This window comes from Cetorhinus maximus, unplaced genomic scaffold (genome assembly GCF_964194155.1).
Source record: "Cetorhinus maximus unplaced genomic scaffold, sCetMax3.hap1.1 HAP1_SCAFFOLD_1187, whole genome shotgun sequence".
Lineage (NCBI taxonomy): Eukaryota > Metazoa > Chordata > Chondrichthyes > Lamniformes > Cetorhinidae > Cetorhinus > Cetorhinus maximus.
In genome coordinates, this window is record NW_027597129.1 from 71,531 (window position 1) to 98,885 (window position 27,355).

At 44.7% G+C, this 27,355-nt stretch overlaps 1 protein-coding gene across 1 annotated transcript; it reads right to left on the reverse strand.

The window, feature by feature from the left end:
• Positions 1-10: 10 nt before the first annotated feature.
• Positions 11-27,355, reverse strand: LOC144675835 (transcriptional enhancer factor TEF-1-like; the record flags this gene model as incomplete). Its single annotated transcript, XM_078536407.1, has 9 exons — positions 11-698; positions 1,591-1,743; positions 2,255-2,395; positions 2,678-2,851; positions 7,500-7,633; positions 8,056-8,120; positions 12,807-12,871; positions 21,462-21,593; positions 27,293-27,355. Coding segments are annotated over 9 exons (1,041 nt in total), but the record flags the coding sequence as incomplete, so codon positions are not given.

Below are 27,355 nucleotides of genomic sequence, written 5' to 3' on the forward strand. Positions count from 1 at the left end.
CTTGGAAAGATCACTTTCAGATGATTTATTTACCGTTTCCACACCAGCATGTGAGTGTGGATAAGTCAGGGCCACGCACACTTTAGCCATTTCAAAAGGGTGAATGACTACTTAATCTTCTGCATTAGTAGGTTCAGTAATTCTCTCTTCCAATTTTATCTCAAAGTTTGTTTTAACTGGTGATATCATTTCTAATCAGCAATGAAGATAAAAGGGAACATTTACCAATAACAAATGCCGAATGACCTGAGTGACCTTGAGGTGTAATACAAATACGTAGCTCCTGGGCTCCTCCCTCAGCCCAGTTAAATTGAGGTTATGATTTGGTTAAAGCCAAACACGTTGTCATTTTCACTGAAACATTGGGTAGCCCTCGAGAGAACCTTGATACAGTCGCTGTCATTGCAAACCCGGCCTCTAGATTTTTTTGTATTGTACAGAAATCTAGCCTCACTGAGGAGGCCTGGTTGGGTTTGTAGCGAGTGAAATTTCAGAATGGTGCATTGGGAAAAGTTAGCACCACAAACCGATCCAGACTCTCCTCCTAGATGGTAACGTCCAAATTTAAAGAGCAAGGCTTTGATCTAATCCTTCACGAGCCTATAGATGTGATGCTGAGCTCCATGTTCACTGGTTGAGACTTCAAAGACGTAAGCAACACACAAGAGCAGTTCTTGTGTGTCTCTGTTGGTTACCACCTGGAAAAGATTGAAGAATGCCAGGATAATAATTCAAATAGATACTGAACAGTGAGGTACAGACAGTGAGAACCACAGGATACTGAACTATGGAGTAAAACAGAGTGAGAAACAGATAGTGAACAAGTCAGCGATGGGGTGCACAGCACAGACAGCGGACAGGTCAGGCAGGCAGCGGACAGGTCAGGCAGACAGCGGACAGGTCAGGCAGACAGCGGACAGGTCAGGCAGACAGCGGACAGGTCAGGCAGACAGCGGACAGGTCAGGCAGCACAGATCTATAAAAGCAGAATCAGAAGTGGAAAAAAGGCTCAGTCAGACTCCAGGATTCTAGGCTGAATAGTGAAACATTGAGGTGATAGTGAACGTGTGGAAGATATTGGTTAACGCGAATACTGTGTGCAGCTTTGAACTGTGTTCCAGAAAGGCTAATGGAGTTTTAGAAAAGGTGGAGTGTAGATTCACTGGGGTCCTACAGACGTTGGGAAGTTGTGGTACCTGAAGATCCAGGGGCAATACAACTGGAGCAGGGAAGTTAATAGAATAGTTAAGAATTCAAAGTTTAGAAAGCAAACTGAAATGTTATTCCTACTGGTGAATGAAATCATATCAAGTGCAGATATATTTAGGACTAGTAATAAAAGGCATAAAAAGTTCAGATAAAGGACTATTCAAATTATGTAATATATTATTACAAATGGCCATTGAAGCTAATTAATTCACAATGCTTAATAGAGTTTAATAAATATTGAAATAGAGAAAAAAGATTCAAGCTTATGGAGAAAAGCAGGTAACTGTAGATGACTCCAGTGAGAGACCGACAGTGGCAAACATACAATAATTAAATAAACTTCTTCTCTACTTAAATTTCAATAATTCTCAGCAACAATACCTGCAGAATGGTGAAATTCTCCAAGACACTATTCATCATGTACTTCTCCGGGAGTTGCTTTAATTTGTGGATAAAGTTTATCAGGTATTCACACATTGGAGATCGATGGATTCGGTATAGAAAGTGGCCATTCTCAAATCGGGCATATTCTGTCTGACAGAGGAATATAAAGGCAGTTTTTGACAAGGACCTGGAAATTGAAGAGGATGAGCGCTGAAGAATGGCCACTCACATCCCCAACAGACAACAGCAAGATTTTCTAGCTTAGAGGAAAACAAGGGGAGAAAACAGAAAATACAAAACAGCAATAGACCCAACAGGATAATGTCAGTTAAAAATGTCGGGAAAACTTTCCTCCCCCAACCATATAACATGGAAAACAACATCTCTGGGAGGTAGGACTGAACTTACAATCGGATTTTCCTTCTACAGAGCTGCAGATATCAGGTCTACACCTGCACCCTGCGTTCCACCCGGTGACACTGGTTACAGGTAGCTCTGACCACATGGGGTAGTGTCCAGGTGTGTCCCAAAGGGAGATTAGTGGCCTGTCACAGAGCGTTCACCGGGTAGATTAGGGCCATGAACTGCACAAAAACCACACAAACGCGAGACACTAACACTGCTACCTGGAAAGTGCCAAACTAAGGAAATGAGGACTTACTTCAACTTTTTCTACGACCTGTTTTCCAAAAGAGCAGACCTTAGAGGAGCAGGTGATGGTCATATTCTCAGTGCTTTCATACTGGCTGGTGACTCCATAGAACATGCCTGCTTCATCTTGGATATTAATGCTAAGATCAGCCTACAATTAAAAACATAAAAAGTAAAGTTTGGTCAGTTTGAAGTGTAAACTAAACACATTCCTCCTTCTCTGGTTTGATTCACTCTGGACGTTTTTCATTTGTTTTTTTCTCTCTGGCCGGAGTTCCCTGTGGTCACTGATTTATGAAACAGTTTCCCTGCCAATTTCCCACACCTCATGCAAACTCAAATGCCTCTGTAAAAGCTCAGTTTTTACAATGTTATTTTGATTGAAGTAAGCACACTGATATCAGCACATGTCTTCCTGATCATTTTTACTGACCCAGAATTTTACAAGGAAGAAAGTGTTAGATGGTCCTTTCTCAAACAGCTCCTTCAGTCCACCTTTCTTCTCTGGAAACTTATCATAGATTTGGCGAATGTCGACTGATTCGAGTAGTGCCTCGTTGTAGGATGGGCTGGACTGGCCGATGTGGACAAAGAGATGTTTATTGTACTGCAAAGGAAGATCAAAAATTGCAAGTGTTTGAACATTCCAAGTGATAAATTTCAGTTAGAAACTGGGACACAACTAGGGAGTAAACAGCCTTGTCCAGTTAATCATTCCAAACAAAGGGAGACTATGGGCTGCCCCAGAAACAGAATCTAGCAGATTACCCTCAGAATATCCCAAAATACCCGTCCAAGAGGAGAAATAAAAAACAGATAAATGATAGAAAAACTCGGCAGCCTTGGCAAAGAGAAACACAGAGCCAAGGGGTGGGATTTTACACCAGTGGGGTTTTATGATTCCACTGAAGTCAGTAGACTTTGAATGGCTCCCAGCATTTTACAGTCGCACCTCCACAGTGACAGGGCAGTAAAATCCCGCTAAGGGGAGGGGGGTTTCCTGAAATCGTCACAGGTGAGATGGAAAATTTGATGGACTGGCTAAAGGTTCACTTTGGGCAGGAATTTCCGGTCTTATAGACTCAGACGCTTACAGCACGAGAGGCCATTCAGCCCATCATGTCCGTGCCGGTCAACAAAGATCTGACTGCACTAATCCCATTTTCCAGCACTTGGCCCATTGCCCTGGAAGCTATCACAGTGTATCTGCTCAGCCCCTCATTATCACAGTGTATCTGCTCAACTCCTCATTATCACAGTGTATCTGCTCAGCCCCTCATTATCACAGTGTATCTGCTCAACTCCTCATTATCACAGTGTATCTGCTCAGCCCCTCATTATCACAGTGTATCTGCTCAACTCCTCATTATCACAGTGTATCTGCTCAACTCCTCATTATCACAGTGTATCTGCTCAATTCCTCATTATCACAGTGTATCTGCTCAACTCCTCATTATCACAGTGTATCTGCTCAACTCCTCATTATCACAGTGTATCTGCTCAACTCCTCATTATCACAGTGTATCTGCTCAACTCCTCATTATCACAGTGTATCTGCTCAACTCCTCATTATCACAGTGTATCTGCTCAACTCCTCATTATCACAGTGTATCTGCTCAACTCCTCATTACCACAGTGTATCTGCTCAACTCCTCATTATCACAGTGTATCTGCTCAACTCCTCATTATCACAGTGTATCTGCTCAACTCCTCATTACCACAGTGTATCTGCTCAACTCCTCATTATCACAGTGTATCTGCTCAACTCCTCATTATCACAGTGTATCTGCTCAACTCCTCATTATCACAGTGTATCTGCTCAACTCCTCATTATCACAGTGTATCTGCTCAGCCCCTCATTATCACAGTGTATCTGCTCAACTCCTCATTATCACAGTGTATCTGCTCAACTCCTCATTATCACAGTGTATCTGCTCAACTCCTCATTATCACAGTGTATCTGCTCAACTCCTCATTATCACAGTGTATCTGCTCAACTCCTCATTATCACAGTGTATCTGCTCAACTCCTCATTATCACAATGTATCTGCTCAACTCCTCATTACCACAATGTATCTGCTCAACTCCTCATTATCACAGTGTATCTGCTCAACTCCTCATTATCACAGTGTATCTGCTCAACTCCTCATTATCACAGTGTATCTGCTCAACTCCTCATTATCACAGTGTATCTGCTCAACTCCTCATTATCACAGTGTATCTGCTCAACTCCTCATTATCACAGTGTATCTGCTCAACTCCTCATTATCACAGTGTATCTGCTCAGCCCCTCATTATCACAGTGTATCTGCTCAACTCCTCATTACCACAATGTATCTGCTCAACTCCTCATTATCACAGTGTATCTGCTCAACTCCTCATTATCACAGTGTATCTGCTCAACTCCTCATTATCACAATGTATCTGCTCAACTCCTCATTATCACAGTGTATCTGCTCAGCCCCTCATTATCACAGTGTATCTGCTCAACTCCTCATTATCACAGTGTATCTGCTCAACTCCTCATTATCACAGTGTATCTGCTCAACTCCTCATTATCACAGTGTATCTGCTCAACTCCTCATTATCACAGTGTATCTGCTCAACTCCTCATTATCACAGTGTATCTGCTCAACTCCTCATTATCACAATGTATCTGCTCAACTCCTCATTACCACAATGTATCTGCTCAACTCCTCATTATCACAGTGTATCTGCTCAACTCCTCATTATCACAATGTATCTGCTCAACTCCTCATTATCACAGTGTATCTGCTCAACTCCTCATTATCACAGTGTATCTGCTCAACTCCTCATTATCACAGTGTATCTGCTCAACTCCTCATTATCACAGTGTATCTGCTCAACTCCTCATTATCACAGTGTATCTGCTCAACTCCTCATTATCACAGTGTATCTGCTCAACTCCTCAGTATCAGTGTATCTGCTCAACTCCTCATTATCACAGTGTGTCTGCTCAACTTCTCATTATCACAGTGTATCTGCTCAGCCCCTCATTATCACAGTGTATCTGCTCAACTCCTCATTATCACAGTGTATCTGCTCAACTCCTCATTATCACAGTGTATCTGCTCAACTCCTCATTATCACAGTGTATCTGCTCAGCCCCTCATTATCACAGTGTATCTGCTCAACTCCTCATTATCACAGTGTATCTGCTCAACTCCTCATTATCACAGTGTATCTGCTCAACTCCTCATTATCACAGTGTATCTGCTCAACTCCTCATTATCACAGTGTATCTGCTCAACTCCTCATTATCACAGTGTATCTGCTCAACTCCTCATTATCACAGTGTATCTGCTCAACTCCTCATTATCACAATGTATCTGCTCAACTCCTCATTACCACAATGTATCTGCTCAACTCCTCATTATCACAGTGTATCTGCTCAACTCCTCATTATCACAGTGTATCTGCTCAACTCCTCATTATCACAGTGTATCTGCTCAACTCCTCATTATCACAGTGTATCTGCTCAACTCCTCATTATCACAGTGTATCTGCTCAACTCCTCATTATCACAGTGTATCTGCTCAACTCCTCATTATCACAGTGTATCTGCTCAACTCCTCATTATCACAGTGTATCTGCTCAACTCCTCAGTATCAGTGTATCTGCTCAACTCCTCATTATCACAGTGTGTCTGCTCAACTTCTCATTATCACAGTGTATCTGCTCAGCCCCTCATTATCACAGTGTATCTGCTCAGCCCCTCAATATGATGCGATGTTTGCCCAAACCCTCATTATAACACTGTATCTGCTCAACCCCTCACAGTCATACAGTATCTGCTCAGCCTCTCACTATCACGCAGTAGCTGCTCAGCTCCTCACAATCATACCGTATCCACCAAGGTTAGACTGACTGGCCTGTAATTTCCTGGTATATCCCTTCCTCCCTTTTTTAATAATGGGACAATGTTAGCAGTCCTCCAGTCCTCTGGCACCTCACCTGTGGCCAGAGAGGATTTGAAAATTACTGCCAGGGCCCCTGATATCTCTTCCCTTGCCTCCCTCAACAACCTGGGATACATCTCATCCGGGCCTGCAGGTTTATCCACTTTTAAGGCTGCTAAACCCGCTAGTACCTCCTCTCTCTCTATGTTAATTTCCTCTAATATTTCACAGTCCTCCACCCTGATGTCTATACCTGTGTCGTCCTTTTCTATTGTGAAGACCAACGCAAAGTATTCATTGAGGACTGTACCCACATCTTCCAGGTCCACACACACATTATCTCTATGGTCCCTAATTGGCCCTACTCTTTCCCTAGTTATTCTCTTGCTCTTTATATATTTAAAAAAAACCCTTTGTGTTTTCCTTTATTTTATCCACCAATACTTTCTCATGCTCTCTCTTAGCTTTCTTAATTTCCTTTTTAAGTTCCCCCTGCACTGTTTATATCCTCCAGGGACTCGGCCGTATTGAGCCCTCGGTATCTGCCTGAAGCTTCTCTTTTTTTCTTATTCCTAACCTTTATGTCCCTTGGAGTATAAAAGTAGGGAAGACTTGTTACAACTGTGCCACATCTAGAGTCCTGTATGCAGTTTTGGCCACCTTTCTTAAGGAGGGATATACCTGCAATGGATGAAGTTCAGAGAAGATTCACTAGGCCGATTCCTGGGATGAAGAGGCTGTCTTATGAGGAAAGGTTGAGCAGGTTGGACTTATACTCATTGGAGTTTAGAAGAATGAGGTGTGATCTTATTGGAACAGAAGATTCTGAAGGGGCTTAACAGGGTCGATACTGGGAGGATGTTCCCCCTGTGGGGGAATCTAGAACTAGGGGGCACAGCTTCAGAATAAGGGGTCTCTCAAGTTGGAGATGATGAGGAATTTCTTCTCTCAGAGGTTTGTTAATCTGTGGAATTCTCTTCCCCAGGGCGCAATGGAGGCTGGGTCATTAAATATATTCAAGGCTGATTCAGACAGAGTTTTGATCAAAAAGGGAGTTGAATGTTCTTGGGGACAGGCAGGAAAGTGGAGTCCAGGTCGGATCAGATCAGCTATAATCTCATTGAACGGCAGAGCAGGCTTGAGGGGCTGAAAAGCCTACTGCTGCTCTTATTTCTCATCATCTTATGTATGAAAAATGCATGACTGCACCTATCAAGCATGGGTGTTGCCATAGTAACTGTTGCAACACTAATTCCATCGTTACCGCAAAACTCAATGACCCCAATTTTCTAAGTTGAAAGTCCAACCACAACTCCACTGGCCGATCGTACTTACGCTTTCCGGGTCCCTTTGCTGTTCCTTGAAAGCTGAGAATTCCACAAGTCTGATCTTTGGCGTTCCAATACAGCGACCCTGCCAGGCTGGGTGGGAATTGGCTGGCGAGAGGCCAACGGAAGCAGCATCATATCCTGGGAGGGAGAATTACAGCTTCAAATTTATTCATTCACGTCTCAGGTAGCTTTACCATCAGTGCTCAGTATCACACCCTCCTTCAGAAACTCATCTATTACATTTTGGTAGCCAGTCTTTGTTAGCCGCGATCTACCACCTCACCATGAACTTTTCAACAAAAGCAATTAGGATGATGTACCAAGTTAGTTTATCTGAGCCAAAGACTGGATAGATCTGACAGTTTGCCTCAGGTCAATCAGCCAAACATGCAGGAAATGTTAATGCACAGCAAGAGCACTGCACAACGCCAACACCAACCCACCCTGTGTCTATCAAGAACACTGCACAGTGCCAACACCAACCCACCATTGTCTATCAAGAACACTGCACAATGCCAACAGCAAATTAAGACAGCTTACACCAAGTTAAACTTTCTTACCCAAGACTGGAGCAAGGCCTACACTTGGCTGAACAGCAAATGATTGTTGGATAAAAGGTTTCACACTGCAAGGTAAAGATGTTCATTAAAAAAAAAACAATGACAACAACAGTGTCCCTCAACCCAGCATCTGCTTCCTGTGAAAACAACAAAAGTCAGTCACTCCGAACATCCATGGCCCTTATTCCCTGGACAACCACTCACTAGGAAACAGGAGTTTTACTAAAGCTCTTTGATGTAACTCCTGCAGCTAAAATCCCTCCTACAGTCAGTCAGCAGGAGACACAAGGGCAGGACTCTCCTTTTGGAACAGGGTTCTGGTCAGTGCCCCCCAACAAACACAACATCAATCAAAAACCAAGTGAAAAACTGACCAAATACAAGCCCATCCCACTGTGAGCCAGTGCTTTGAGCCTTAGCAGTTTGATGTTAAATCTGTGCAACCTATTTACTTAAAGAAGGTGCGCAAAGGGCTCTAGAGTAAGAAACGGTAGGAATTAGGTGGGGCCAGAGCAAGGTGGAATGCAATAAGGTATAAATTAAGTTTCCAGTGCATGTATGTAAAAGTATGAAGTGAAAAGCATACAAGGTTGGGAAACTGCAAGTGCAACTATCCATTTGGGAATAAGGTGTTGTAGGGATAATGGAGACTTGGCTCAAAGAAGGGCAGAACTGGGTTCTAAATATTCCTGGATACAAGATGTTCAGAAACGATAGGGAAGGGAAGAAAGGGGGAGGATGGAGGTATTGATTAAAGAGAATATTACAATGCTGGAGAGAGGGGGTGTCCTGGAGAGGTCAAGGGCAGAATCTATTAGGTTAGAGCTAAGAAACAATAGGAACTACCATTATACCACTGGGTGTATTCTATAAGTCTCCAACTACTGGGAAAGATATAGTGCAGCAAATTTTCAGGGAAATTAAAGAGAGGTGCAAAATATACACTGATAATATAGACTGCGATAGCCATACAGTAAAGGCAGGGGTGGTGGGCAAAGAGGGTTTCTGAAATGTGTCCAGGAGAATTTTCTTAAACAGTATGTTTCGGACCCATCCAGTGGAGAGGGATTGCTCTGGTTCTGGGAATGAGGAAGGGAATCGAGTATCAGTAGGGAAACAATGATCATTGTATTAGAAGTTTAGGTTAGCTGTGGAGAAGGATAAGGAGCAATCTCAAATAAAAATATTTCATTCAAGGTGAGCCAATTTCAGTGGGGTAAGAAGAGATCTGTCCGAGGTAAATTGGAATCAAAGATGGGAGGCAGAACGCTAACAGATCAATGGGCCACCTTTACAAAGGAAATGGCTGAGGGGGAAAACGAATGAGGGGGAAAAGGTAAAGCCAAAAAATCCGGAGCTCCCTGGATGATGAAGCAGATAGAGGGTAAGATGAAACAGAGAATGGGCATGTACGACAGAGGCCAGGTCGATGATGCATGCGGGAACCAGACTGAATATAAAAAGTTCAGAGGGGAAGTGAAAATGAAACGTGAGAGGCAGAGAGACCGGGCAGAATTTTATGGTCCCTCCCACCAGCGGAATTTTCTGGTCCGGCCATTTTCCAGCCCCACCCCCGCTGTGACGGCATATAACATAAAATGGAATCCAAAGGTCTTCTACAGGCAGAGAAATAGTAAAAGGGTTGGGAAGGTGGGGTAGGGCTGACTGCTCAGGGGATCTGGATAGAGATAGGAAGCATTACTGAGGTTCTGCATGAACACTAAAGGTCATTGACCCAAAACACTAACTCTTGTTTCTCTCCACAGACGCTGCCTGACCCATTGACTATTCTCAGCAGTTTCTGTTTTTATTTCAGATTTCCAGCATCCACAGTATTTTGTACTAAATGAAGACTTTGCACCTTTCTTTACCAAAGAAAAGTCATAGTGAAAGAGGAGGTAGTTGAGATGCTGGATGGACTAAAAATTGATGAAGTGGAGGCACTGAAAAGGCTGGTCTTAAGCCGTCTGGAGCACACTGGATGCATCCGAGATTGCTGAAGGAAGTAAGTGTGGAAATCACAGAGGCACTGAGCATAATCTTCCGATCCTCTTAGATATGGATGTAGTGTCAGAGGACTGGAGAATTGCAAATGTTACACCCTCGTTCAAAAAAAAGGCTGTAAGGATAAACTGAGTAATTACCCGTCAGTCAGTTTAAATTTAGTGGTGGGAAAGCTTTTCGAAAAGATCATTTTGGGACAAAATTAACAGTCACTTGCACAAGTGTGGATTAATTAAGGAAAGGCAGCCCAGGTTTATTCCAGGTGAATAACCAGTTTATGATTCTATATTGTGTTTAGCTAACTTGAGTTTTGACAAGATAACAGGGGGTCCAAAAGTCATTTGATAAAATGTCACCTCTTGGGTTTGCCAGTGGAGTTGGAACTGGAATAAAAGGCAGCGTGTGTACAAAGTTGGCTCAACAACCAGGAAGCAGAGTGCGGTGGTTTAAACACTTGGTTCTCAGGCAGGGGGGAGGGAGGTAGACAGTGGGATTTCCCAGGGGCTGGTGCTTTTCATGATCTATATTGACGATGTGGATTTGGGTGTACAGGGCACAAGTTCAAAATTTGCAGGTCACAAAAATACTTGGAAGTATTGTAAACCGTGAGGAGGATAGCGAGAGACTGCAAGAGCACACAAAGAGGGCCAGACGTGTGACCGATTAAATCTAATGTACGCCAGTGTGAGGTGATACATTTTGGGAGGAAAAATGAGGAGAGGCAATATAAACTCAAGGATACAATTCTGTAGTGGGTACAAGAACGAAGGAGACATTCCGGAAATACATGCGGGGGCGGGGCCCAGTCGCCAACACATCACATGACACGGGGACATGTCGGGTGTGAGTCCCAACATCACCCACCCCGCGTCATTTAGACTGAATCAGCTGTGTACCCGCCGAACTGTCAACGGCCCTATTAAGACCATTAAAAAACGAATTAACTTGATGAATGGACCTGCCTGTCCAGCCTTCGGGCTGGCGGTCAGGCCGGGAGCGCTGGTGGGCTTCAGAAAAAGCATCAAACCTCATCCACGGGCGGGATGGGGTTTCATGAGGGCTTTTAAATATTTATCAAATGTTTAAATAAAAGTTAAGGACATGTCCTAAACCATGTGACAGTGTCACACGGGGGGATGTCAGGGAATTATTTTTTTTATTACCTTTCTGTCAACATTTGAACCGGAGCTGATCTCCCTGAGGCAGCACTTAGCCTCAGGGAGACAAGAGTGCTCTGTCACGCGCGTGTGTGAAAGAGGAATCTCCCCCCCACCCCCCCGCCCGCACAGGGAGCGCATAGCGCGGCCTGGTGGATATCACGCTGGGCGGGCCTTAATTGGCCCGCCCACGTAAAATGGTGGCGTGCCCTGAATCAGGGGCACCAATCGGAAGGCCGGCCACTGGCGCCCGCTCCCGCTCCCACTCCCGCACATCCCCCTTCAATGGGGGGGAAAATATTCCCCATGGGATATATGTGCACAAATCATTGACGATGTGAGGGCAGGCTGAGGACATGGTTACAAAGGTATATGGGATCCTGGGCTTTATAAATAGGGTCATAAAAGCAAGGTAAATATGATAAACCTTAATAAAACACTGATTTGGCCTCAACTGGAGCATTGCAGCTAGTTCTGGGCACTGCACTTCAGGAAGGATGTGAAGAGTTTAGAGAGGGTGCAGAAAAGGATCATGAGAATGGTTCCAGGGTTGAGGAACTTCAGTTCCATGGATCGATTGGAGAAGCTGGGGATTGTTCTCCTGAGAGGAGAGAAGTTTGAGAGGAGATTTGATAGGGGTGTTCAAAATCATGAGGGGTCTGGACAGAGTAGACAGGGAGAAACCAATGGAAACTGTTCCTATTGGTAGAAGTGTCAACAAGTGGAGGGGGCAGATTTAAGGTGGTTGGCAAAAGAACCAATGACGACTTCAGGAAAAGCGTCCTCACTCAGTGAGTGGTTAGGGTCTGGAATGCTGCCTGAGATTGTTGTGGAGGCAGCTTCAATCGAGGCTTTCAAGGAGGAATTGATTAAGCATCTGAAGAGGGAACATTTTCAGGGCCACTGGGAAAGGACAGGGTAGTGAGACTGGCTGAGAGGCTCTTGTAGAGAGCTGGCACAGACATAACAAGCCAAATAACCTCCTCTGCACTGGAACCATTCAATCTAATCTGCAGGTGGTGTCATTTGCTACAATAATAACCTGACTAGGGGTTGAGGCATATAAGTTTCATCCTTGGTCTGGGCTGCACTCAGATGGTACAGAATTTGTGTTACTGCTCATGGGCTTTGGTGCCTCTGGTTTAGAGGAGGGAAATGTCAGGCTGCTTCGAATCAGCACTCTGTCACTCCTGCTAGGAAACACATGCAGGGGTATTGGTGAGGACTAGATGCTCCACTTTTAAATAATCTATCCAAGTTTGCTGCAGAAGGTCACTGGATAAGGTTTCAGAGCATGTTTGACAACTGAAGTGTACCCCAGTGAAAGTCAGCACCTTCGAGGAAGGCAGGGAGAAAAGGTGTAGGAGAAACAGTTTAAGAGCCATACAGAACCCTCCCAGCAAAGACTAAACTGGGGAAAAGCCTGCATTAAAAAGGACCAAAGCGGTGAGTGAATTTCAGGCTGTGTCCAGTGTCAGGGTTCAGGTAGCAAACCTAAACTTTCTGAACTTTGAACTGTATTTATAAAGTTGTTGTATAATTGTGAATGTGGCCCTTCCAACACTCTCTGCTCTCTAGAACTGCACCTACTCTTGTGAGGGGCTTGCTTCCTCCGAAGTTACAGCACCTGGCCAAAACTGAAAGAACTCGGGAGTCTGTGGAAAGAGAACAAACAGATAAAGATATAAATAGAAGGAAACATTCACCAAGTCTCCATATCAGCTCTACCCCACTACAGGGTCATTTCTGGGGTTGAAAGCAAATTGAAAGAGAATGCCAACTAGTCTGGTCATAAGCAAAAGCGCGACATGGGTAGATTTCCTCGCCTGGGTGGAACGCAGTCAGGAACATCTGGTGAGGAGATCGGACACACCTTACAGATCCACCTTCTGTTACTGCAGCACAAATCAAAGCCTCCCTCTCCCTGCTCAACAGCCAGGCACTGAAGGTTTATCCGACTGTGTTAATTAACAAAGAGAAATGGCCCAGTTAAAGACCAATTGTGATAAAGCTGTTCAACCCAATACAGGGGAAACAGAGAGGCTGAACTCTCACTCAGAGCCGGGTTTGTGAAAGAAACTCAAGAAACGTCAGCACTGCCAATATATAGTATTGAGAAAGAGTCAGATGCGGATTTAGGGAAATATTAACCCAGGCCTACTGACCGTTTCAACCTAATTCTCAGTAACATTTCAAACACTAAAGTGAATGAAGTGTAGCCAACATTTCTACTTCTCTGTAGCTCTGAAGAAGGGTCATATGGACTGGAAACATTAACTCTGTTTCTCTCTCTACAGATGCTGTCAGACCTGCTGAGTTTTTCCAGCATTTTCTGTTTTTAAGTACAGGTTTGTTTGGGTTGTGTAGGAGAGTTGCTTACAGCTGGTAAATCTTAATCCAGGGAAGCAGGAAATATACGAATAGCAAGATTATAACAAAGCCAGATTTTTGAAGATATGAATGAAATAATTTACCCTGTTTGTATTTAATTTAACTTAAAGTAGGCTAACTTGCCACAGCCTCAGTCAGCATCTACCCACTGGCTGAACGATTGAGATTGTAAGAAGTTCTGGACCAGCCCGTGGGTCACAAAACCAACCTTTGGGGTCCCTATGGCACCAGAATGGAAGCTTTCTAAAAACTAAAGATTTGAGTAAAGTAACCTCAGTATACACAGGTTAAAGCCAAGTGTTGCAGTCAGCCTAATTATCGCAGCACTAATGTGCAAGTTATAAAGATCAGGAGGCTCCAGAGTGCAAGCTGGTTTATTTTTTAATCCTACAGTAAAGTGCACTTTGGGGTTTAAGAGTGACCATTAAAAGTAGGCGTTAGACTGTACTCTCAGATCTGAAGCAGCTAGTAATTTCCATTTACTGTCTGGGACTTTGAGTGTGAATAGGATAGATGGTGGGAAGATGCGGGGTAGGGAATGGAGGTGGGAAGGGTTATTTCTAATAAAACCCCAAGCTAGACATTCCCAAAATTATCAGCAATCACAGCTACAAACAGTTTGATGCATTGGGCACATCACAGGGGTGTATCTCAGGGCTGACACTTGCTGCAATTATATTAGACTGGGAGATGCAAGAGGCAGTGAAGGGAAACACATTCCTAATTTAGCTGGCGCTGGAAGGACTGGCTACAGTCAGCACATGCTCTGAAATATAGAAACAGGGAATTTACAGCACAGGAGGTGGCTATTCAGCTGGTTTGTGCAGCCTAATCCTGTACGTTACAGCACTGCAAGTGCACATCCAAGCTTTCTTTAAAATCTGATGAGTGTTTCTGCCTCTGCGCCCAGACAGCGAGTCCCAGGCCCCTTACCACCCTCGGGGTGGAAAAATTTCTCAATTTCCCCTCTAATTTGTCAGTAGTGGTAAGGTAGGGGGTGGCTTTAAACAGGAAATTAGAGATGCTTGTAACAAGGGTGCTACATGGGTGTCTTTAATCTACATATAGATTGAGCAATAATACTGCGGCAGATGAATTCCTGGAGCATACAAGAGGTGGTTTGTTTAGATCAGTACATTGAGGAACTGACCAGGGAACAGGCTATCCTATATTTGGTATTGTGCAATGAGAAGAGGTTAATTAATAACCTTGTTGTGCGAGGTCCTTTAGGGAAGAGTGACCATAACGTGATAGAATTCTGCATTAGGATATAAAGTGAAGTAGTCCGATCCAAAACTAGGGTCCTAAATCTCAACAAAGGAAACTACAAAGGTATGAGGCTTGAATTGGTTAAGATAGATTGGGGAACTTCATTGAAAGGCATGATGGTGGATAGGCAATGGCTAAAAATTTAAGGAATGAATGTATGCATTGCAGCAGTAATACATTCCTTTCTGGCACAAAAACACAACAGGAAAAGCAGCCCAACCATGACTAACAGAAGAAATTAAGGATAGTATTAGATCGAAAGCGGAGTCATAGAAAGTTGCTACAAAAAGTAACAAGCCTGAGGATTGGGAGCAGTTTAGAATTCAGCAAAGGAGGACCAAGAGATTGATTAAGAGGATAAAAATAGAGTATGAGAGTAAACTTGCAAGGAACAGAAAAGCGGACTGTAAAAGCTTCTATAAATATGTAAAAAGAAAAAAGATTAGTGAAGACAAATGTAGGTCCCTTACAGTCTGAAACAGGAGAATTTATAATAGAGAACAAGGAAATGACAGAGCAATTAAACAACTACTTTAGTCCTGTCTTCACAGAGGAAGACACAAATAACTTCCCAGAAATACTAGGGAACCAAGGGTCTAGTGAGAAGGAGGAATTGAAGGAAATTAGTATTACTAAAACAACAGTGCTGGAGAAATTAATGGGACTGAAAGCCAATAAGTCCCCAGGGCCCGATAATCTACATCCCAGGGTACTAAAGGAGGTGGCCGTGGAAATAGTGGATGCTCTGAAGAGTCGTCATACGGACTCGAAACATTAACTCTGTCTTTCTCTCCACAGATACTGTCAGACCTGCTGAGTTTTTCCAGCATTGTTTGTTTGTGTGTGTGAAATAGTGGATGTGTTGGTTGTCATCTTCCAAAATTCTGTAGATTCTAGAACAGTCCTGGCAGTTTGGAGGGTGGCGAATATAACCCCACTATTTAAAAAAGGAGCAAGGGAGAAAACAGCAAATTACAGACCAGTTAGTCTAACCTCAGTAGTGGGGAAAATACTGGAGTCGATTGTAAAGGATGTGATAACAGGACACTTAGAAAATATCAACAGGATTAGGCAAAGTCAACATGGATTTATGAAGGGACATCATGTTTGACAAACCTACTGGAGATTTTTTGAGGATGTAACCAGCAGAATAGATAAGGGAGAACCAGTGGGTGTGGTGTATTTGGATTTTCAGAAATCTTTTGATAAAGTCTCACATAAGAGGTTAGTGTGTAAAAATAAAGCACTTGGGATTGGGGGTAATATATTGGCATGGATTGAGAATTGGTTAGCAGACAAGAAACAGAGAGTAGGAATAAATGGGTCTTTTTCGGAGTGGCAGGCAGTGACTAGTGGGGTACTGCAGGGATCAGTGCTTGGGCCCCAGCTATTCACAATATATATCAATGATTTGGATGAGGGAACCAATTGTAATATTTCCAAGTTTGCTGACAACATGAAACTTGGTGGGAATGTGAGCGGTGAAGACGATGTTAAGAGGCTTCAAGGCGATTTAGACAGGTTGAGTGAGTGGGCAAATACATGGCAGATGCAGTATAATGTGGATAAGTGTGAAGTTATCCACTTTGGTAGGAAAAACAGAATGGCAGAGTATTATTTAAATGGTGATAGATTGGGAAATGTTGATGTACAAAGGGACCTGGGTGTCCTTGTACACCAGTCACTGAAAGCAAGCATGCAGGTACAGCAAACAGTTAAGGAGGCAAATGGTATGTTGGCCTTCATTGCGAGAGGACTTGATTATAGGAGCGAGGATGTCTTACTGCAGCTGTACAGGCCCTTGGTGAGACCACACCTGGAGTATTGTGTGCAGTTTATCTAAGAAAGGATACACTTGCCATAGAGGGAGTGCAGGGAAGGTTCACCAGACTGATTCCTGGGATGGCAGGATTGTCGTATGAGGAGAGATTGGGCTGACTAGGTCTGTATTCACTGGAGTTTAGAAGAATGAGGGGAGATCTCATTGAAACGAATAAAATTCTGACAGGGATGGACAGACTGGATGCAGGGATGATGTTTCCTCTAGCTGGGGGGGTCTAGAACAAGGGGTCACACTCTCAGGATACAGGGTAGACCATTTAGGACTGAGATGAGGAGAAACTGCTTCACTCAGAGGGTGGTGAACCTGTGGAATTCTCTACCACAGAAGCTGTGGAGGCCAAGTCACTGAATATATTTAAGAAGGAAATAGATAGATTTCTGGACTCTAAAGGCGACAAGGGGTATGGGGAGAGAGCGGGAGTACGGCGTTGAGATACAGGATCAGCCATGATCATAATGAATGGCGGAGCAGGCTTGAAGGGCCGAATGGCCTATTCCTGCTCCTAGTTTCTATGTTTAATTACTTAAACCTACACTTCTGATTATTGATCTCTCTGCTAAGGGAAATAGGCCCTTCTTATCCACTCAATCAAGGCCTCACATATTGTATACACCCCACTTGAATCTCCCTTCAGTATTCTGTGTTCTGAAGAAAACAACCCCAGCCTATCCAATCTTTCCTCATGGCTAAAATTCTCCATTCCTGGTAGCATCTTGTGTAAATCTGCTCTGTACCCGCTCTAGTCTGATCACATGCTTCCTGTCATGTGCTGACCACAATTGTACACAGCACTATAGCTGTGTCCTAGCCAGTGTTTTATACAATTCTAGCATTACCCTGCTCTTATACCCTGCACCTCTGCTAAGAAAGAACATTGTCCCACGTGTCAACTTAACACCTGATCTACCAGAAAGGAACATAGGACACAGGAACATAGGAACAGGAGTAGGCCATTCAGCCCATCGAGCCTGTTCCGCCATTCAGTTAGACTATGTCTGCTCATCTATCTCTATGCCATTTTTCCCACTATCCCCATATCTCTTGATGTTATTAGTATCCAGAAATCTATCGATTTCTGCCTTGAAGATGCTCAATGACTGAGCTTCCACAGCCCTCTGGGGTAGAGAATTCCAAAGATTCACCATCCTCTGAGTGAAGAAATTCCTCCTCATCTGTCTCAGAATTAGGGACAGGCCATTTAAGGCTGAGTCCCTGGTTCTAGACTCACCAGCCAGGGGAAACATCCTATCCACATCTACCCTGTCACACTCTGCAAGAATCTTGTAAGTTTCAATGAGATCGTGTCTCATTCTTTGAAACTCCGGAGATTACAGGCCCAGTTTCCTCAATTTCTCCATATAAGACAATCCTGCCATCCCAGGGATTAGTCTGATAAACCTCCACAAGTACATCCTTCCTTGGATATGGAGACTAAAACACAATATTCACCAAGGCTCTATACAATTGCTGAACATCTTTACTCCTGTACTCAAATCCCCTTGTGATAAAGGCCAACGTACCATTTGCCTTCCTAATTGCTTGCTGCACCTGCATGCTAGCTTTTAGTGACTTATGAACAAGGACACCCAGGTCCCTTTGGACATCAACGCTTCCCAACCTCTCACATTTGTCCTTTAGGGAAGGAAATGGATGGATGATCCATCTCGGCCTCCTCTGGAGGTCCCCAACATCACAGATGCCAGTCTTCAGCCAATTCGATTCACTCCACGTGATATCAAGAAAAAGCTGAAGGCACTGGATACTGCAAAGGCTATGGGCCCTGACAATATTCCAGCAATAGTACTGAAGACTTGTGCTCCAGAACTCGCTGCGCCCCTAGCCAAGCTGTTCCAGTACAGCTACAACACTGGCATCTACCCGGCTATGTGGAAAATTGCCCAGGTATGTCCTGTACACACAAAGCAGGACAAATCCAACCCGGCCAATTATCGCCTCATCAGTCTATTCTCCATCATCATTAAAGTAATGGAAACAACAGTGCTATCAAGCGGCACTTGCTTAGCAATAACCTGCTCACTGATGCCCAGTTTGGGTTCCGCCAGGGCCACTCAGCTCCTGACCTCATTACAGCCTTGGTTCAAACATGGACAAAAGAGCTGAAATCTCAAGATAAAGTGAGAGTGACTGCTCTTGACATCAAGGCAGCATTTGACCGAGTGTGGCATCAAGGAGCCCTAGCAAAACTGGAGTCAATGGGAATCAGGGGGAAAACTCACCACTGGTTAGAGTCATACCTAGCACAAAGGAAGATGGTTGTGGTTGTTGGAGGTCAATCATCTCAGTTCCAGGACATCACTGCAGGAGTTCCTCAGGGTAGTGTCCTCAGCCCAACCATCTTCAGCTGCTTCATCAATGACCTTCCTTCCATCATAAAGTCAGAAGTGGGGATTTTCGCTGATGATTGCACAATGTTCAGCACCATTCGCAAAACCTCAGATACTGAAGCAGTCCATATCCAAATGCAGCAAGACCTGGACAATATCCAGGCTTGGGCTGATAAGTGGCAAGTAACATTCACGCCACACAAGTGCCTGGTAATGACCATCTCCAACAAGAGAGAATCCAACCATCGCCCCATGACATTCAATGGGATTACCAACACTGAATCCCCCACTATCAACATCCTGGGGGTTACCATTGACCAGAGACGGAACTGGATGAACCATATAAATACTGTGGCTACAAGGGCAGGTCAGAGGCTGGGAATTCTGCAGCGAGTAACTCACCTCCTGACTCCTCAAAGCCTGTCCACCATCTACAAGGCACAAGTCAGGAGTGTGATGGAATACTCTCCACTTGCCTGGATGAATGCAGATCCCACAACACTCAAGAAGCTCGACACCGTCCAGGACAAAGCAGCCGCTTGATTGGCACCACATCCACAAACATCCACTCCCTCCACCATCGGTGCACAGTAGCAATAGTGTGTACCATCTACACTGCAGCAACTCACCAAGGCTCCTTAGACAGCACCTTCCAAACCCACGACCACTACCATCTAGAAGGACAAGGGCAGCAGATAGATGGGAACACCACCACCTGGAAGTTCCCCTCCAAGTCACTCACCATCCTGACTTGGAAATATATCACCATTCCTTCACTGTCACTAGGTTAAAATCCTGGAACTCCCTAACAGCACTGTGGGTGTACCTACACCACATGAACTGCAGTGGTTCAAGAAGGCAGCTCACCCCCACCTTCTCAAGGGCAACTAGGGATGGGCAATAAATGCTGGGCCAGCCAGCGAAGCCCTCATCCAGTAAATGAATAAAAAAGCAAATTTGAGTTAGGATTAACTCAGAAGTTTAGTTTATTTTACACATTCAAAACCCGTGATTAGGAGCGTTCACAATGTCCCACTCCACGTTCCCATAGTGAAAGGAGGGATAGAGAAAAGGGGGTTTACATACAAAGACCTCAGAAAAACTGAATGCTGGTTCACGTGAGTTCCAGAGTCTCAGGGACAGAGTCCAGTCAGGAATTCTTTCTCAGGCCTTTGATGGTCAGCCGACTGGTGGCCAGTGTTATAAGATTTGCTTTATCAGGTGGTGTTGATGTTGTAAGATGAGGTAGGCATGCAGAGATGCCGTCAGTTCTGTAGGTGATGATATGAAATCTTCCAGTAGAGTCAGGTTAGATGGGCCAATGGTCCACCATGGACAGAGCTTGCTTCTGTGTTGGATGTTAAACAGCAGACTGACTGCACAGCTCTGAAAGGTCATACTAACCTGCTCAAAAGGCCAGTGTCTTGGGTCATGTAACCCTCCTTCCCCACAGTGACTTTAACAAAAGGTGTTTATCCAGCGTCTGGAATTTGGCTTTGTTTCAGGACTGATAATGTCTCAGCCATTATGGGTTGAAAGGGGTGTTATTCATGTTGAGGGTCTGGTGTTTGGGAAGCCATTGTCTCAACAGACCCATGGACTCCACTATCAAGGTTGGCTTATCGAATGTAAGTGACCTTCCTGTAGCTCCCTTTGGAATTGGTCTGACCAGTTCCAGGTGGTCTGTGAGAAGCTCCTTAGGCTTAAGGAGGTGTGACATTCCCAAAACTGAGCAGGGAATTCTCTTGTTCCGGAGACCGCTGGGGATAATTTCTAGAGGGTCAGCAATCTTAATTGTTTGAATAGTAATAAGGAGAAAGTTTTTAAATATATACAGGGTTGGGTTTCAGTTCCATGTTGGAGGAACCCAACACTATAAATTCTCCTGTCCCCACCTGGAATGGACACACATTTATCCTAGCTAATCTTTTCCTCTTCACACACCTAAAGAAGCTTTTACACTTCACCTTTATATTCCTTGCTAGTTTGCATCCATATTCTCTTTTCTGCTTCCTTATCAGTTTCTTGGTCCTCCTTTGTTAGGTTCTAAGTTGCTCCCATTCCTCAGGCTCACCCACGTTTTCTGGCAACATTAAAAGCCGCTTCCTTTACTCTAAAGCAATCTTTAACTTCTTTCATTAGCCTTGCTTGATTCACCTTTCCCATTGGTGGGCGTTTCGCACAGAAAGGGCTCACTCTGCTCAGTGAGCGCTGGGACCATCAGCTTTCGCACGGTAAATGAGTTCACTTTACAAACAAAATCTCACCATGAAATACCGCAGCCCCTTTACACACAGGACAGAAAGCAGCATCTCAGTGACAGGGACAACAATTAGCACAACATCCTCACTTTATCTCACACGGATAAAACAAACAAACAAAAAAACCATTACCTACCCCTGTTGTCACAGGAAAAGGACGAGATATATTTGACATGCCCAGTTTGTTTTGAATTGCAGTCGCTGATATGATCTGTGCTGATGACATGGCCGCCATACTGGCGAGTGCTTTGTCCTTTGCTGACTGATCCTTATGGACAAGAGAAAAGGGGGTCAGACAGAACAACAAATTATTCCAAGGGAGCCTTTCATTGCCAACTGACCATTAAACCCCAACAATGTTTGCTGCTGGGCCTGTGTGAGTTGTGGGCGAGGTGTTCCATTGCACTGAGGTTCTGGGAAAGACTGCGCTATCGAACTGTGGACTTAAGTTTGGTTTCAAAGTGAATATGTGGCGAAAAGGAATGGATGGGATGGAGTGTTTGGAGCCTGGGTGGAAATTTCCGAGTAGCTCTGACCATAGACTTATTGTTGGAGGAAGGATATAACAGTGAGGACAAGAACAAACACAAGAGAATATTATACAGAGGATGAACATAACACCAAGAGTGACAGTGCACTATGGAGAGAGAGAGAGAGAGAGAGAGAGAGAGCGCGTGGGAGAGGGAGAGAGAGAGAGAGAGCGTGAGAGGGAGAGAGAGAGAGAGAGAGAGGGAGAGGGAGAGGGAGAGGGAGAGAGCGTGAGAGAGAGAGGGAGAGAGAGAGAGAGAGACAGAGGGAGAGAGCGTGAGAGAGAGAGGGAGAGAGAGAGAGGGAGAGAGAGAGGGAGAGAGAGAGAGAGAGTGCAAAAGACCAGGAAAAGGAAAGAGGAGAGAAAGAAAAAGTGGGGTAGAAAGAGGAGAGAGGGGAAGGAAGAATTGGTGTGCACAAGAGCTCGAACAGCCACAGGAGGAATAGAGAGACTGAGAGACACAAAGAGAGATGAGTCATTGCTAAACCAATTTCTGTGATATTCTGTTCAGGAGCAATTGAGCTGTTAAAAGATACTTTCCAACTCGAATCAATTACATTACGGGGCTGGCTAATTTCTGCCAGTTTGACCTGTTCTGTTAACTGTGAGGGATATGTTCTGTCACAGTGCGGTGAGAATTCTCTGCTGCTGCACAGCGATTAGTAAATGTGTTGCCCATTCACAATGTAGCTCTATTCGAAAGGATATGTTCACTGTACTAAGACACATACAATGTCAGTACACCGGGTAATGGGAGCTATGGCAGCTGCTCCTAACGTTCTCTGAATATTGAGATACCCTGACATGCAAACTGCAATTGTGTTGTTTAACCAGATATTCTAACAGGAGAAGAATCTATCCTGGGGATTTACAGCATCGGTACAAAACATTGAGTATAGAATGTGAAGCAGCGAAGATCTATCCGTGTGAATTTAAATATTAATTAAACCAAGTGTCAGAGTCCTCACAGGTTGTAAACTCACACATGCCCAAGTGACCCTGAACAGCCTTACAGCATTTTCCATTTAAACTTCATGCCTGGTGGATCCAGCTGGATATTCAACTGTTGACTATCAAAATGAAGTAATATTCCAAACTCACACATTTTTATTTTTTAGTTTGATGTGGGGTGATTCCTTTAGTCACCCTCCTGGTCAGAAAGTGATGATGTTGTTGCAGGCCAACAATGACAAACGGAATTGAGAAGTGAGGAAATTATTTGTCCTGGACAGTAGAGTATTGATGATGAAATGATCTATGGAGTTTGATTTCTTGGTGAAACACGACAGTCATCATCAGAATCTCCTTAAAACAGTAAATATAGAACTATCCAAACATCTTTCCACTGATGCCACGATCCCAGTTTGTTTACTCAAACAGAAAGGAGCAATTACATCAAGAGGGAACCATCAATCAATCATGGTTTCCCAAGGCCCTCATCCTTCTTTACAACAATCACAGAATCACAGTGCAGAAGAGGCCCTTCAGCCCATCGAGTCTGCACCAACACGTGAGAAACACCTGACCTACCTACCTAATCCCATTTAACAGCACTTGGCCCATAGCCTTGAATGTTATGAGGTGCCAAGTGCTCATCCAGGTACTTTTTAAAGGATGTGAGGCAACCCGCCTCCACCACCCTCCCAGGCAGTGCATTCCAGACCACCACCACCCTCTGGGTAAAAAAGTTTTTCCTCACATCCCCCCTAAACCTCCTGCCCCTCACCTTGAACTTATGTCCCCTTGTGACTGACCCTTCAACTAAGGGGAACAGCTGCTCCCTATCCACCCTGTCCATGCCCCTCATAATCTTGTACACCTCAATCAGGTTGCCTCTCAGTCTTCTCTGCTCCAATGAAAACAACCCAAGTCTATCCAACCTCTTCAGGGTTAAATTCCATCTGCCACTTATCTGCCCATTTGACCATCCCATCTATATCTTCCTGTAGCCCGAGACACTCAACCTCACTGTTAACCACCCGGCCAATCTTTGTGTCATCCGCAAACTTACTAATCCTAACCTCCACATAGTCATCTATGTCGTTTATATAAATGACAAATAATAGGGGACCGAGCACAGATCCCTGTGGTATGCCAGTGGACACTGGTCCAGATGTATTGAGAAGTGTTTCACATTATAAAGTGCTCAGAAACAATGCTTTGATGGTTTAAAGGGTTCTAATGGTGCCCATCGCCAGTTTACAGTTAAAGAGTGCACCCGAATCAATAGCCTCCTGTAATTAAAGCCACATTAGAGGAAGGTTACAGCAGCCATACAGCCAGAGAGCACAGCTTGAAATACTTTGTTGTCAGACACTGAGGGTTTCCATGAATTGACCAGGTTGAGGGAATCCTGCAAGTAGGGTGACTTTACAAACTTTACAAGAAGCACTGACTCTTCTTTATCCTTTACACCCTCCATCACCTTAACCAACTGCCCATTTCTTCCTCAGCCAATCTTGGCAGCAAGTTTCAAAAGGGCTATTTGACTACAGTGGATGTCATAGTTGAGCCTGATCTTATCCTCAAAATATCCTCAGAGCGGAGATCACTGAACAGGGACAGGGTAGAAAGGCTTCTAACACACTGTAAATAGCACAGTATACAGAAGAAATGGAAAACTTGCTTGATGCAGTCCTGGTGATTGAGTGTTTCAAGTGATATTCAAACACTATGTAAGCTTCATGCTAATTACAGAATCATTCTCAATCAGAGTCTATTCCAGATTATAACATCTCCTAGCGATTTTCTAAACACGTACTCCACTCTACCCAGTTAACGTGAACACTAATTCAGCATCTGAGAACTACAGATTTGTAAATCTCGAGAAGTTGGTGTTTACACTGAACTGTAGAACTCAGCTGACAATCCAGAGGGATTCAATAGAAGGCTTGTACTTTCCCAAATAGCAAACATGGAAACACAACCGGTAGCAGAGTCAGGAATCAGGAACAGTTACTACATGTCGCTCCCCGCCAGAGCACGGCGCTCCCCACGCGCTTCCGGCCAGTGCACGGATCTCCCCACGCGCTTCCGGCCAGTGCACGGAGCTCCCCACGCGCTTCCGGCCAGTGCACGGAGCTCCCCACGCGCTTCCGGCCAGTGCACGGAGCTCCCCACGCGCTTCCGGCCAGTGCATGGAGCTCCCCACGCGCTTCCGGCCAGTGCACGGCGCTCCCCACGTGCTTCCGGCCAGTGCACGGCGCTCCCTGCCAGAGCACAGAGCTCCCTGCCAGAGCACGGCAATCCCCGCGTGCTCCCCGCCAGTGCACAGTGGAGAGGAACACAGTTAACATTTCGAGTCCGTATGAGTCTTCAACAGAACTGTTGAAGAGTCACACGGACTCGAAACGTTAACTGTGTTCCTCTCTGCAGATGCTGTCAGACCTGCTGAGTTTTTCCAGGTATTTTTGTTTTTGTTAAGGGTTTCCATGAGTTGATGAGGTTGAAGGTTACATTCCAGGGTTAGTTGTAGGTCAGCATTTCCTTACGCAGCATTTTGAATGAATGCCTTCCCCCTTACCCCACCCTGTCCAAGGCTCCAATTCGCTGGATACACAATACTGCAAGAGGTTCAATGACCTCACACATGTGGACAAGGACAGTGAATGGTCTTCAAATGCCATATCCCACCAAACTGCTCTATCAGCCTTACACACTGACCAACAATCTCCAATCGCAACTCATGCCCAACATTCATAGCTTCACTTCATCCTCATACACTTAGCAGGGCTGCAAGTCTCACACCCATTTCTCACAGTTTACATACGCTGCAGGAATTCAACCATAACATCATCACTAAACAAACTGCACCACACATTCCCTTTCTAGGAAACAGATAAATACTGTGGCTAAAGAGCAGGTGAGAGGCTGGGAATCCTGCAGAGCGTAACTCACCTCCTGACTCCCTAAAGCCTGTCCACCATCTACAAGGCACAAGTCAGGAGTGTGATGGAATACTCTCCACTTGCCTGGATGAGTGCAGCTCCCACAACACTCAAGAAGCTTGACACTATCCAGGACAAAGCAGCCTGTTTGATTAGAACCACATCCACAAACATTCACTCCCTCCACCACCGACACACAGTAGCAGCAGTGTGTACCATCTACAAGATGCACTGCAGGAATTCACCAAGGCTCCTCAGACAGCACCTTCCAAACCCACGGCCACTGCCATCTAGGACAAGGGCAGCAGATAGATGGGAACACCACTGCCTGGAAGTTCCCCTCCAAGTCACTCACCATCCTGACTTGGAAATATATCCTCCTTACTAACATCTGGAGGCTAGCGCCAAAATTGGGAGAGCTTTTCCACAGACTAGTCAAGCAACAGCCTGACACGGTCTGGAAAGTATGTTTCCGTTAGGATGCTATGCCCAGACATCACCATCCCTGGGTATGTCCTGTCCCACTGGCAGGACAGGCCCAGCAGAGGTGGTGACACAGTGGTATATAATCGGGAGGGAGTTGCCCTGGGAATCCTCAACATCGGCTCCGGACCTCAGGAAGTCTCATGGTATCAGGTCAATGATTGCCACATACCGCCCTCCCTCAGCTGGCTGATTTGGTAGTGAGGAGGTTAGCTGTAGGCTGCAGGAAGACATCAATGGACTGGTCAGCTGGGCAGAAAAGTGGCAAATGGAATTCAACCCAGAGAAGTGTGAGGTGATGTATTTGGAGAGGTCAAACAAGGCAAAGGATCACACAATAAATGGGAGAACACAGAGAGGTGTAGAGGAAGTGAGAGACCTTTGAGTGAATGTCCACAGATCCCTGAAGGTAACAGGACAGATTGGTAAGGTGGCTGAGAAGGCGAATGGAATCCTTTCATTTATTAGCCGAGGCATAGAATATAAGAGCAGGGAGGTTACACTGGAACTATATAAAACATTAGTTAGGTCACAACTATAGTACTGTGCGCAGTTCTGGTCACCTCATTACAGAGAGGATGGAATTCCAGAGAGGGTGTGGAGGATGTTGGAAAATGACAGCTTTGAGGAAAGATTGGATAGGCTGGGATTGTTCTCCCTGGAACAGAGGAGGCTGAGGGGAGATCTGATTGAGATGCACCAAGTTGTGAGGGGCCTGGATAGGGTGGATGGGAAGGGTCTATTTACCTTAGCAGAGAGATCAGTGACTAGGGGGCATAGATTTAAAGTGATTGGTGGAAAGATTAGAGGGGAGATGAGGAAAACCTTTTCCATCCAGAGGATTGTGGGGTCTGGAACTCACTACCTGAAGAGTAAGAGAGGCAGAAACCCTCATCTGGATATTCACCTCAACTAACCTGTAACCTGCAGGGTTATGGAGCAAAAAAAAGGTTTTAAACACAAAGTTCTTTCCGGATCATTCTTTCAGCTGTTAATGAATAGGGTTAAAGGTCACAATGTCACCATGGTAACTAGATAAAGCAACCTTCAGAGCAACTGAATCCTTACCTTTAACTTGCTGTGAATCTCACGCGATCTCCTGCGAGCGAGAACCTGAATGTGACTCGATAC